The sequence below is a fragment of the Musa acuminata genome, chromosome BXJ1-4 (assembly GCF_036884655.1).
Source record: "Musa acuminata AAA Group cultivar baxijiao chromosome BXJ1-4, Cavendish_Baxijiao_AAA, whole genome shotgun sequence".
NCBI lineage: Eukaryota > Viridiplantae > Streptophyta > Magnoliopsida > Zingiberales > Musaceae > Musa > Musa acuminata.
This window is the reverse complement of record NC_088330.1, coordinates 38,392,411-38,407,102: the sequence shown is the minus strand read 5'-3', so window position 1 is coordinate 38,407,102 and position 14,692 is coordinate 38,392,411. Positions and strand designations below refer to the sequence as shown.

At 37.8% G+C, this 14,692-nt stretch overlaps 2 protein-coding genes across 2 annotated transcripts; one reads left to right on the top strand and one right to left on the bottom strand.

Annotated features, from left to right (window-relative positions):
- LOC135665086 (transcription factor RSL3-like) lies at positions 1-1,642 on the top strand. The gene is made up of 5 exons (XM_065177125.1): positions 1-580; positions 663-866; positions 954-1,019; positions 1,099-1,164; positions 1,289-1,642. The coding sequence occupies exons 1-5, from the start codon at positions 116-118 to the stop codon at positions 1,385-1,387; spliced, it is 900 nt and encodes a 299-aa protein (XP_065033197.1). The 5' UTR covers positions 1-115; the 3' UTR covers positions 1,388-1,642.
- A 291-nt stretch (positions 1,643-1,933) lies between these two features.
- LOC103982924 (mitogen-activated protein kinase kinase kinase 5) lies at positions 1,934-13,648 on the bottom strand. The gene is made up of 11 exons (XM_009400014.3): positions 12,893-13,648; positions 10,142-10,789; positions 9,978-10,065; positions 9,460-9,522; positions 9,213-9,376; positions 7,213-7,288; positions 6,179-6,238; positions 4,805-4,924; positions 2,798-3,004; positions 2,636-2,712; positions 1,934-2,540 (listed from the first exon to the last, which is right to left on the bottom strand). The coding sequence occupies exons 1-11, from the start codon at positions 13,420-13,422 to the stop codon at positions 2,336-2,338; spliced, it is 2,238 nt and encodes a 745-aa protein (XP_009398289.2). The 5' UTR covers positions 13,423-13,648; the 3' UTR covers positions 1,934-2,335.
- Between the last annotated feature and the right edge of the window lie 1,044 nt (positions 13,649-14,692).

Here is a 14,692-nt window from a genome sequence, read left to right as displayed (position 1 = left end):
GTTTTTGTAGCTCTCCTCTGCCTGTATAAATGTAGCTTCTCGGCTGCTGTTCCACCCTGAGCAACAGTACTCCTCCTCCTCCTCCTCCTCCTCCTCCATACCTCCGCCGCACGAAATGGAGCCTTCGATGGTGCTTCAGGAGGCGGGATGGAGCTCATCGGATGCCACCGTACCATACGATGATGATGGTTCTGAAATGGTGGCACATTTGCTTGGCATCTACGGCTCATCCAGTGAACAAGACTGCCACGATCAGCTCTTCTGTTCATGGGATAATGCTGATGCCAGCTTCGACGTTCACCAGTACGGTGGCTTCTTCTTTGGATCCCACTGTGGGTACGATAGCTACGACGCGAGTGATGTGATCAACGTCGGCTCCACCTCCATGAACAACAACTGCGACTCCATCTCTCCGCTCGGCGGTCCGACTCGCCTCGACGACGGCGAAACGAGCAGCGATGAGATTGCGGAGCTCGGGGGCGCTCAGGATCAGGTGCTGCAGCCTGAAAGAAAGAGTGGATCACGTTCCAAGGATGATGTCTCCTCCCAAAGCTCAAAGAAGGCTCGAGCTTCCACCACTGTGAGTACAAAGGATGAGATTAGGAACGTGAACGGATTTGTTCTTCTTGCGTGCTACGAGTGTGGGATCGGAATTGATGCAGGTGGTGAAGACACCGAAGAGAGGCAAGAAGAGAAGGAACAGGAGCTGCGACGGGGAGGAAGAGAGCAACACCACCACCATGAATTGTCGTCTGAACTCCTGCAGCTACAGCTGGGAAGATGACTCGAGAGCCTTGCAAGATCTTAGCACGGGAAAGGGAGCAGATCAAGAGCCATCGACCAATCCACAAAGTCAATATGCAAGGGTGAGATTGTGTTCCCCGCAATTTTCCTTCCGTGTGGCTTCAAGACAAACTTCTAATTTCTAATGCCTTATGAATGCCTGAACACAGAAAAGGAGGGAGAGGATCAACGAGAGACTGAGGATTTTACAGAACCTCGTTCCCAATGGAACAAAGGTAAGTTTGAGATGACACCGCTTTCCGTCCAAAGATCCTCTCCTCAAATCTAGGGGAGCTAATTGATGTCATATGACAGGTTGACATTAGCACGATGCTGGAGGAAGCTGTCCATTATGTGAAGTTCTTGCAGCTCCAAATTAAGGTCTGCACCAAAATTACTTCTTCTCCTTTCCTTCTTCTCTCAAGAAAAAAATGCATCAAGTCAAAAACAATAAAAGTAATTTAATGGTCATCTCTCTCTCTCTCTCTCTCTCGATGTGATGCAGCTGTTGAGCTCGGACGAACTGTGGATGTATGCTCCCATTGCTTACAACGGAATCAACATCGGACTTGAGATAGACATTTCTCCACAGCAACCACAGTAGAGTGATTGATTCCTTGAGAATGCTACAAGACTGTGTACTAACGCTTTGAAAGAGACTTGACAATGTATTGATTGGTATCATGTGATTAGGTTTGATATGCTAATCATAACCTTTTCACATCACAAGTATTTTTTGTGTTTTTGATCTTTTTCAGCATGCAAACGAACACATAAAGGAATCGGTTCACATATGTTTGGACATGTAGTTCATATTAATATTTGGTTACCTTGAAGCACCCAAATCATTGTGTCCTGCTCGACGACAACTTAGCGACTTCGAAGTCCTCTCAGGACGATGATGATACGATTACTGAAATGGCGATATGATTTAGTGAGAATAGTAATCCAAATGGCATCGGAAGAGCTCACAAATTGCCTCCGTTTTATCACCAGGAAACAGATAAAGAGACCAAAGCAAGTATTAGTTTTCGGCATTTCGATGATTTCACAATGAATCATACTGGCAACTCCTAAAAAAGATTGGCTGTGACTTCTATTGCCCTGAAAAGGTTGATGAAAAGTATACATATGATATACAGCAGACATATGAAGGAATTCATCTACACTTGAATTATGATCCTGACATGGACAGTATTATACAACATAAGTGTCATCGACGGACCCCTGGATGTAGATCTTTAACACATCCAGGGAGTAAACAATAAAAGGCTTCCTGTTCACTTCAGATACCCAAAAGCAATGACAGACCTTGTATCACCAAAGTAATGGAAGAATAAATCGAGTCGGAGAACATTCAGAAAACAAAAAAGGAGGAATAATGTGATCGCATTCGATCAACTATACATCTCAGCTCCACCAATGTTTAAATGACCTCAGTTACTTCTGTTAGTCTTCTAAACCTGGGGATCAAACTAAATTAGCATTCCTTACACCCGCTGGGCAAGTATCCACCACTCTATATCAAAAGGGATTTATCTCTTCCTTGCCATTAACGTTTGGGTAGTGCATAGGGTTGAAAGTTTGCAGCACCCGGTTGAACACCATTCTGTGTGTTCGCTGAGGAGCCAACCGGACTTAATGAAGCATGACTTGCGTGAGGAGGAGACAAGCTAGGGAAAACTTCGACGGCAGTACGAGAAGAAAGACGGGAGACTGCTAACTCAGGGATTTCAGGATGAGATTGATTGTTCTCACTGTTGATAAAACCAAATAAAATTAAAACTCCTTTTCAGTACAGAACCATAAAGAATCAATGGAACACTCCTAACTCGACAAAAGGCTTACTTACCCATTAGGCATATGTTTCCTTCTCACATTTGGCTCGCTTTTTGATTTACCTCTATCTCCAGGGCTAAATGTATTATCCTGTCATTACAAACATGTTCAGCTTTTGTATGGATATGAAGCTGGCAATATCTGTAAAACCAAAATGAGAAAACATGTCACTTACAAGTTTAATCCCTGCAAAAGCCTGGAGAGAACCATGAATACTGTAATGGTGGGAGTTTCGAACGAAAGGATGCTCAAGCAACATGTTTGCAGTTGGTCTCTCTGCAGGGTTCCTACGAAAGCAACGTTGAAGAAAGTCCTTGCCGTCGTTGGACAATGTTTCAGGTATTGGTGGATCTTTATGCAAGACCTTAAACATAGCTTGAGGCTGTGAACATCAGAAGCAAAATTAATTCAGATCCACAAGGAAAATTGATATTAGATCTTCATGTAAAACAGTAAAGCAATAAGGGCCGGCTTGGCAGCAAGATTAAGAAATTATCTAGTTATATACATTCTTAGTGGAGCTGTCAGGACACAGACTGTGGATTGAGCCAGCTAGCAGCCACCAAAACCAAAATTAATGCCTAATTGATCGATTTGAACAATGTATAAAACCAACCCCCAAGGATAAACTATAATAATTAAATTATGATGAGCAAATACCGAAAGCAACTGAAGAGGACAAAGGAAAATAAGAATTCTATAATATGTACATTATAGAATAAATAATATGTATATAGCACATGCTCATGCATAAATCTTTAAGCACAATAGCAGCAGTTTATTGTAACAGTAAATCCGGCATCCGTGGCCTCAAAATTGTTAGGGAAAACATGACCAAATTTGATGAGCAGCTTCCATAGAGAAACATTTAGTATCAAATCCACCTTGAACCTGACTCGATCAGTTTTTTCCCATGTCTATATCAGTAGAAACATTTAATATCCAGAAATCCGCTTATGATTGTATCCTCAAAGCCCCCAAGTCCCCGCCCTTCTCTTGTTTCATAATAAGCCTCATCACCATTGACCCCCCCTTCTTTTCAAGCCCACCGATCATCACAAGCTTCAGTCAGCAGCAATTTTTGTATCCTGCATCTGCTTAACCTGATAAACCAAGCTGACCTTTTGGATGATCAACTCAGTTAGGAGTTAGGTTGAGTCCAGTTATCAGCATATGAACACCAACCTGATCCAGCCTGCACATATTGTGAACCTTCTTCCACACCGCTGGTTGGTTTGCAATGAGGCATTCATCTAGTATAAACTACACTAGAAATAATTGCATAAGCATTACTTTTCAAACAGTTGTGTCCCTCGATCCTTCATGAGGCTGGACATTTGCCACCAAACACCATTTCCAAGCTAAAAAAACATCCTACTCCTTAGAATAAGCACCACAATTTCAACACCTCATACTAATCACTTTAGAAGGTCTGTCATTACCAAAGAACTTTTTTTCATGTGTACCAAACAGAAATGAATCAGGGATGCACTCATGTACAACAACAACAAGCTATATGTTCCGAAAAAAATGCATATAATGCTATAGTAAAACTAGGCACTAACGACAGTAAAATTTGTCACAAAGCCAATGTCATCTCAATCTTCAAGTTAGAGAAAATGGAAGTTGAGGACTGACAAAGTTTCAAAATTTGACCACCAAAGTTTGATAAGTTCTGCCAGAATGTTGAAATTGTCAAGTATCATATTATTGCAATAGGGACATTACAAGAAAATTGAGGTCACTGAGAGGACAAACAGGAAATGTTCTGGGGAAAAAGCTTTCTATTATGTGTCAATTGTTTTTCATTTGGGAATTTCGAGAAAGAGAGTTGTTTTTGTGTGACAATTGTACAGGAGAGTTTCTCAAACCATTTTTGTATATTTTTTCCATCTTAATGGTGATCCTTGCCATGATCACCTGTCGTTGTAAGTCTATGTGCCAAATCACTTAAACCTTGTGATGTGTGATATCTCTCTTTTCTCTCCACCCTTCACTGTATTCTCTTAGTGTCATTTTCCTATTTAGTCCTTTGCTAAAACAAATGAAAAGAATTTTTCAAAGAGTAATAACCTCAAGAACAGTGTGTTTTTTCATAAAATCAAATAAATAGCTAAACATTAACAACTTAAATTGAAAGGCTGCAAGATGTCAACAACATGAATAACAAAAACATACAGACCCCTTCTAGACCACTCCATGGGTGCTTCCCTGTGAACATCTCAATGATGGTACAGCCTAAACTCCAAATATCAACAGCAAGATCATAACCAATTTCTTTATTCATTGTAGCCTGCAACATCTGAAATGGAGAAGTAGGTTCAAAATCTACAAAAATGATGAATATGACCAAGAAAAGACTTGACAACTAATTTAAACCTTCATATAAAACCCATTTTTACAGTTGAAAGGTGCATTCACTTTGTTTAGTTTCTAGGAGCTACCAACAGAATCTCTAAGTATAAGATCAATTGTTTTAAAAACTTTATTTACTTCTTATGAAGGGGTACCTTTATTTGATTAATGAATTACTACTCTTGCCACATCTTTTAGTCAGTTGAGAAGAAGTACCATCTACAGGAAGTATAAAAAATAAAAAAACAAAGAGCTTCATAATGCAATGATCAGTAAATCAATGTTTTCAGGAAATCACATATAAATATCTCCGTTTGGAGATGTCATGGAAAACACCTCAATGTAGGAAATCACATTTCAATAAAAAATTGGCTGCTAAGAACAAAAACACCTTATTTTTACTCCTACTATCTTAATTGAATATTCTAGGAATATTTAACTTCTGAGTGTCAGAGAAACTAAAAAATCAAATGACAAAAGTTTCTCAAATTACAAATACCAAGGAGAGGCTTTGTCATCCAATCATGTCTTCTCTTTGTGCTCATGCTGCTGAAGAAGCCAGAAGAACAACTTTTAGGCAGCTCTCCTCTTACTGTCCTTTTGCTACCATCATAGGCCATGACACACAGGTCCTGTATTAACTTTTCCTTCTGTTGCAGCCTCCACTATAAGCTAATTGAGTTATAAGAGGGGTGTCCCATATTAAAGAGTTACTTTTTATTATTTGTCAAGTACAACAGCAGGCTTAATGGGAGCATCATTTAAGAAATAGAAATGGAGCAAGCATAGATTAGGAGGAAAGATTAAGGGATATGCAGAATCATCAATTAGGGCAAAAGAGGGGCCTAATATCCTAATGGAGAAATCAGGAGAGAGGAGTTTAGACTGAATATAGCATAACACAGTCTTAACTCTTAAGTACTTTTTCCCACTTGGTTACACAAATCTGTCAAAGTGCCACCTGATTAATATCATGATATCTGCTTCTCAATGATAGCAGCCTCTGGACTAGGTATAAAAGTATGTCTTTTATGGTCAATTCACAAATTTTCAATGAGGCAAATGGATGTAACCTCCTTGCTTATATCAGCATGCTCATATAACATAACAAACAAAAGAAAAGGCAAAAAATTCAACCTATTAACAATCAAGTATATCAACCCAGAATATAGTTTAATATTAAATAGAAGAAAAATGATACCTCTGGAGCCATCCAAAATGGTGAACCCTTTAATGAATGAGTGGGTGCTGCTCCACTTAACTAATCAATGAAAAGATAAAATCAAAACACTAGTCAACTTAACGTACTTTAAGAATCATGCAATTGTGTCTAACATGACATGTATGTATATTAAAAAGTACAAGGATCTTCCCAGACAACATGAAGATCATGTTAACATATGTATAGAGTTGGACAGATATCATTCTATGGAAAATGAGTCCCAATATAAACAAGTAGAAAGAGACATGATCTGGTTGATTCTAGATCATCTTTTTATATCTTCCGTAGGTTTTCAGTAAATTTTTGTTCATGTTTACATTCCAAGTTTCGGATTTTGTCTTGTATTGGATAAAAATTATCTCACAATTACTTTAATTCATCTCATACTTACTAGAAAAGACAATAAGATTGCTGTCTTATCTTTATGGAGTTCTACTTGACTTTAAATTGGAAAAAGGTAGTAGGCATCTATCCAACATGCAGTTTAGTTGTTCTTAATAGAGGCAACAAAGTACCATTCTTGCAGGAAGTAGCAAGTACAAGTTTTAAAAATATCAGCCATTATCTCTGCATAGACACACAAATTCAAAATACTGCACACAAAAGCCTGCAGCTCTTTTAAAAGGAGTTTTAATTTGCCTAGAAAATGAGACTATGGTAGCAGTCTCAAACCCCCCATTTTCTTAAATTTTCTACTCTATTTATAAATTCTAAAAAATTATTCTTGTTTCCTGCTTCAGAATCATTGCAGCAGCTGATTATCTCCTTTCCAACCCTGCTTTAGTACTCTGTTGACTTATTTGCAATCCTGTGCAATAGATATTACCTCCGAGTCTCTGACAACTTTAACTGAAGTAATTCAGTGGAACACACAGAAAGACACTAGCTGGAATCATGAGACCATTTATGTCATACTCAATGAGAACAAAATGTCCAGACAAAACATAACAACTAAAAGATATAAGTTACTTCATTTAAATACAGCTCATCTAGTACAATATAGACAAACTTACATGCTTTGCCATCCCAAAATCAGCTAGCTTAACAACGCCATTTACATTAACAAGCAAATTAGCTCCTTTAATATCTCTGCATGAATCAATTGCCACTTTAAAGTGCCACACAAAAAAAAAGAAAGGATTTTTCACACATATACAGCTGAAAGTTTTAGCATTTGTGTCCTATAAAATTATTAAACGTTCGCCAACCTCATATATTTAGATTTTGGTGCCTACAACTTGGAATTGATCAACCATCAAGCTTGACTTTTTTATACAAAAAAATTGAGCAACTGAGTTGCCCCTATTTTAGTCCAAAAAATACCCCTTATTAAAAGTAAAGTGAAAAATTCACCCTTTCTTTTCATTGCATATGTGCCCTTGAATTTTTTCTACCATTGGAAAGTTTTAAAAGGTTATAATTGACTTGACACTGAGGAGACAAGCGTATACGAGCAAATTGTGACTGAGAGAAAAAAAGATGAGTGATTTCTCTAGAAATATCCATATTTTGGATTTTTTCAATCGGTACCCCTATTTTATTTTTTCCCAAGCAATATCTCTAGTTTGAAAAATATTCAAATCATTTTTTCTGCCTATTACAATATTTCAGCTTGCTACAGTGTTTTGGCCACCACAACAAAAATACTGTAAAGCCTACTTGAAAACACCATAATGAGTCAAATAAAATCAAAATACTAGAAACTATTTGATATATCAGGAATTCAATAGGTATTTATAATAGTTTAAGAACAACACCAACCGAATAGAAATCAAAATTTGGTTTATTATAGTGTTCTAAACATCACAATAAAAACAAAAAAAAACTGTAAATGATCTAAACGGTGACAGTGTTTCTCAATAACATTTATAGTGTTTTCAATACCTCAAATAAACACTGAAAATACTATTGAAAAACACTGTAAATGAGCCAAATAAAAACAGTATAACAGTTTAAAACTGGTAAAAAAAACGAGAGAAGAAATTTGACATAAAAATTATTTAGGGGTATTTTGGGTATTTTCAAATTAGGGGTAGTGTCTGGAAAAAAAGAGGGGTACCTTTTGGAAAATACCCAAAATATGAATATTTTCTAGGAAAATCGTCCAAAAAAGATGTACACAAGCAAATTATAACTGAAAAACTTATGAGGCAACTTTATTAAGTATATATACACACAAAAACATTGTGCCCCTTCATCTCTTAATGGTAGAAAGTACTGTTAATTGTATGAAAGTCAATGATAATCTGTCTCTGAACAATTAGTCTCCCTGCTAGCAACCTCTGCTACCAATTATTATTAAAGCCATAATTAGGAAAAAAATAGAAAAAATCTACCTTATCTGTGATGGATAAAAGGTGAATCTGAGTGCACATTCATACCAACTACTTAAGACAATTGCACATTCATGATTTGTCCCTTTTCTTTGAGTAATTCATAACTTCTGTTTGTGAACAAATATTGAGTCAATAGCAAAGAGGTTGCTTTATTTTTTACTGATTTTTTGCTTTACAACAATGACAATGAGCTGTAACGTCCCAGTTATTTGGGGTTGGATACATGGATCATCTTTTACCATCGAGCAGATTTCTAACTATTATATATCTTGTGCACCTGAAAATTTATTTGTTGTTGTCTTGACATAATAATGTAAGATGAAAATTTATCTGATTAAAAAAACTAAGATTGCAATTGGTAGACATTGTGTGATTAATTCTGCCTAGTTACAAGAAAATCACAGATAAAAAAGTTTGTTAATTATCATTGTAATAATTAAAGAAAGCATATAGATTTATATATTCAAAACCCCTGCATGGAGTCTGCCAGGTACATGGATTAAGATAATTAGGGATGCTTTATTTAGGTTCTTGATCATTCTGTTTGTTGATAAACAGATGCAAATCCAATTTTCTCAGTTGCAGCATTTTCCTGGATCCCTGTTCTAGCTGGTTTCAGAAGACTAAAAGGCATATACATTTTAAAGTAAAAAGTCACTGGCATCCAAAATACTGACCTGTGCATGATCTTTTTACTATGCAAGTAAATCAGCCCATTGAGAATATGACGAGTAAAATTGCGCACCACTGATTCTGTCATAGCTCCACAATATTGACGAACATATTTATTAATTGAACCAGGATGAACGTATTCTAGATATATGTAAAGACGATCCTCAATCTGCATATACAAAACCGAATGCATCTATAAAACTGCAAAGAGAAGAAATATAACAGCTTCAATATAACCACAAATGTTCTCACTGTTTCACTCCCATAGTACTGGACAATATTTGGATGCTTAAATTGACTAAGAAACTTTATCTCCTGCAGTACAGAGAACAAAGGCCAATCAATCAACAGAAACCAGTGTCACACCAGAAAGATCACGAGATGTAATTGGGCAACATTAAGTGATGGTTAGAACCAATATGAGATAAAATTATAACCATTAATGCATCTGAAAGTAGTCAACTTTGCCCTACAACTTGCTGGTAGGGCAAAAATTATGTAAGATATCCGGATATCATATTGCCCATAAACATTAAACAGATGTATGAATCTCAAAAGATGCGCACTTGACCAAATTATATAAAATAGTATAAGGAGAGAGAATATTTAACAGAAACAAATATAGGGTACTTCAAAATTTATTAGTTTATGATGCCTGGCATTTTATCTCCGTCAGGATTAGAAACAATGAAGAGCAAAATCTATTTATGCAAATGAGAAATTGAAAGTTACTCACTTGACAGCAGTATAGTTAGATATCAAGAACGAACCTGTTCCAACTGTTTCAAACATTCAGCAGATTTGGCATCATCAGGAATTATATTAACTTCTTTCATTGCACATAAAGAACCATTATGTCTGTCAAAATATATCAATTATTATTAAACAAAAGGAAGGAAACTCAATCCTACCTATGAACAATGTAACTATATACCTGTTGGTGGCTTCATAAACGGTTCCAAATGTTCCGCTTCCAATAAGTTTTCCTTTCTGCCAATGATTTGCCTTCAGTGATACCTCTGTTTTTGCTGCACTCTGATGACCAAAGTTTGACTGTGAAGAAGGTGAGGCCCCAGGAGGAAGAGGCAGTGGATGGACATTGACACTACCACCATTTTCATGCCATGCAGTTGGGCTCTCTGCAAACAACTTTGTCTGCACGGGAGATGGCGGTGCACTAGGATTTGTAGATCTTAATAGAGGACTTTTAGTTCTTGGACTACAAAGTGGAGAACGTTCAGGACTGTACATTGTCTTCTCAGGTGAAGTGCGTGAAGGATAAACTGCCATCATACCCTTGGAAGAGATCTCTGGCGCTGACCACATCTGAAGCCCTGGAAACCCAATGGGAGAAGCTGAGAAGTCTACATCACTAAATCTCCGAGGACTGGCAACAGGACTAGTAACAGGACTTGAGAACTGGCTGACTGGAACACTTTTAGCAGGAATATTCAACCTAAATTTCATAGTTTCAGAAGAATTTGGATCTTGGAACACCTTCCTCCTGTGACTAATAGTTGATTTATTTGATGATATGCCAACTTGATCTGGACTACTGTAATTAGTATGGTAAGCTAACCTACTGCAACAGAAAAATTGCAACTCATCAACATATATTTGGTAAAAAGCAAAAAGAAATTAGGGAATGATAGAAAGATATTTCTTGCCCAGTGCAAAGATTGTTGTGTAAGCACATCAAATCAAGGTTTTAAATAACAGTCCATTACCAGTTTCAGTAATCTATCATACTGGTACACTAATATTGCACAGAGAGGTATACTGAGTTGTACCCTCCAGTAAAAAAATGTACATTCATTAGCACTGATCCATATGTTTCAGTACTGGTACTTGGTCACATTGGTGATATTGATCTAAAGTTCTAAACATACCAGTTCACCTGATACTTGAAACCAAGGTTTGCCGAACCGGACTGTACCGCCCAGTACGGGTGGTACGTACCGGTCCGACAGACCAGTGGTACGCGGACCGCACTGTACCGTACCGACACTGTAGCACACTGTAGCTGGGTGTACCGCTCGGTACACCGTACCATACCGATACCGAGCCCGGATCGAAACACCGGTACGATACGATACGGCGAACCTTGCTTGAAACCTTGAATCAAATGACTTTGAATTAATTATTAAAACACAAGTGGCTCACGTGATAGCAAAAGTAGCCCAAGAGTCTACAAGAATTCTAAGCTGCATAAAGAAAGAACAGCATAAAAGCCTTCTAGGTTCACCGCACCGCTTGCAACATGCCTTTACTGGCTGCCAACAGTGAAGCCAAAGAATTGAGAAACATGTATGCAGTATATGCTATTTCACTTTGCTGCCACATTTCTTCTCTTTTCTTTTGCCTTTTTTGTTTCTCTATTCCAGCAGTACATCAGCAGCGCCAATGTGACATAGCACATAGCATCACAATGGACTACCAGCACACCAGTACCTGGTGCCTGAATGGCAGGTAGTAAACAGCCAGCCATCTATAGCCTACAATTTCTACACTAAAGCTAACAAGGATAAAATTTGTGATTGCTAAAGCACGGTAAACGAAGGTCATTGAATGGCAGAGACAAGGTGAAAATAAAATCAGTTATAAAAAAGAATTGCTAAAATGGAAGCTTTAAGAAATTAGAACTAATAGAATATTTACCTGGTTCCTAAAATTTAGGGGAAAACAGCAAGTTGGAACTTTAGATGAATGACATTACCATCTTGTTTATGTCATCATTCATGCTAAAATGGAGGACAAATGCACTAAAACGTCCATTCAAGATAGATGCTTTCTCTTCGAAGCGACAGGGAGAAGATTATTGCATCATCCGTTGGTAAACTTTGGTTATAAACAACTATGAAGAATTAGTCATGCTTATAACCCTTCAAGATTGTCTCCTTTTTTTCCCATTAATTTTTCTTTCGCCCCCTTATTCTAAAAGAATTTGATTCTTAAGTGCTACGATCTCTTGTCTTTAATACCAATGCTTTTCTTATTATCATCTAGTTTAGGCCATACCGAGACATTCCCCACAGAATGTATAACCAATGTTTTTCTCATCATCATCTAGCTTAGGCCATACCAAGACATTCCTCACAGAGTGTATAATTAATGTACTCCGTGAAAGCACAACAATGAAGCCTCTATAGTCCTAACATTCTGAGAGCTCTAAAGATACCAGAATAACAATTATTGGGCATATAAATATCAAAAATAAGTTAATCATTAGACCATATCAAGTTTGCTTTTGTAATAGTAAAGTTACCACCGAAACCAAGAGAAATGCATAAAACGTTACTTGAAACCAACACAAACAAAAGACGATTAGGAAAGTTCATAAGATTCAAAAAAGGGCAAATGGTTATTCCAAGGGAACTTCTTACACTAAAATCGTAAACAGAATGACATCAACAGATGAGAAATAGTATGAAGCATGATTCCATCTAATATCCATGTCGAGAGTCTCAAGAATTCTAAATAAGTCGAATTGCTACTCTTTCAATGGTGCACATAAATTTTAACCTTTTTTTAACGATTAGGTGATAGAAGAAACTAATAACGATTTCTTGACATAAGATATATTATTTCCAGCGTATAATGATGAAAATGAGATACAATGTCTTGTAGTTAGATTCCCAAATTACTTTCATCAACCATGGACGTGTAGCTCGAGAAAGCATCATACCTCCCTACCGCAGATGCGAAAGACGTGGGATCGGCAGCTACGCCATTCCCGTCGTCACCCTCCGCCCTCTTAGAAGCCCTCAATGGAGAGGGCAAAGGGAAGCCGATGGCGTTCGAATGCGAGAACCCTAGCCCCCGGTCGGAGGTCGAATCTCGATACGGCGTGGCGGCGGCGGCGTCCGGCAGGGGGAGCGGGCGCGGCAGCAAAATCGGCGACGACACGGACCGGGAGGGGATGGCTTCGAGGTTGTTGGCGAACATGGAGACGGGAGCGGAGAACGAGACGGCAGCGGGATCGTCGAGGGACAACTCGTCGATCTCGACGTCGGTGAGGTGGCGCAGCTTCCGCTGGCGGGTGAGGCGGGGCAGGGGGTGCCGGCGGCTCCAAGGGAAAAATCGGACGTCCCTGCGGCTGCCACGGTGGCCGCCGGTGCTCTGGGAGGCGGACGAGGAGGAGGAGGATGAGGAGAGGATATGGTTGTGGCTGCTGCTCTTCCACCAAGGCATGTCGAGGGCGGAGGAGGGGGACATGGGTGGTGAAAGAGGGGAGGCTTAGGGTAGTATAAATGGAAGGCGGGGGGGAAGCCTAACCCTAAGCCTCGAGGGATCGGGTGGCGTCGCCCATGGGAGGTATATGGGCGAAGAAGAAGAAGAAGAAGAAGAAAAAGAAGACGAAGAAGAAGAAGAAGAAGAAGACAAAGGTCGCGAAGAAATGCAACGGTGCGCGACGCCAGCCATCTCTCCCTTTCTTCCTCTCTCGACACGACACGCGGCTTTGAGGCGAACGAGGAAGGATTGGCGGAGGGGTCAAAACTGAAAAAGCAATTTTCTTCTTTTTTTCTTTTTTGGCTTTGACAGCGACTGTTGCGGATATTCCGATTTAAAATAAACGATATAAAGGTTGTCTGACGTCATATCACAATAGCGCTTTTGACATCATGTCGGCCGACATATATTCCCATTTAGTGAGTGGTAGTTCAATTTTTCTATGTTTGCGAAAGATAATAAATAAACAAATAGAAAACATGTCTCATATTTGAAGTTGTTAGATATACAAATGTTTCGTAAAGTACATTCATCTTAAAATTTTAATTTCTATAATATAATATTAATATATTAACCTACAACATTGGTCTACTAGTCTGATAAAATAACATATCAAATCTATTTGCTCGATATTGACAGTTGAAAGCCTCACTACATACATTATCCACTTAAAACATTATATATCTATCTCATTCATTTATAAAAGATCGAAGGTATGAAGCCTCGTCTGATAAAATATTAAAAATTAAAAGTTGAAAATCTCATCAAAATAGCTTAGTCATTTAATTGACAAAGATTTTGATAGTTTATCACAATATAATTATGAGTTCGAATTAAATGGTATCCGTTATCATTGCTAAAATTATTCTTATTAATATAATAAATTCTAATAATAAATCAATCATCTTTTTATTTATTTTAGTTATCTTTCTTTCTTCGTGTAAGTGAAAATCGAGAGAGTAAATAAGAGAGCAATTTAGTAATATAATAATAAACATATGGTCAATAAAGTTGCATTGATGTTTACCCATTAGTCCTTAAGTATCTTAATCATCTAATTTCTTCATTAATTAATGTTTTAATTCTTAATTGGACTCGATACAAATAAAAAATATATATGAAATTGTGATCCAAGTCCAAGTGGAAGTGGTCAAACCTATATCACCTATCCTATACTAAATACCAATTCAAATTAAAGTTGAAATTATCAAGTGTACAATGCATATTGGTCCATTTCAAAGGAAACTCTCTTAAT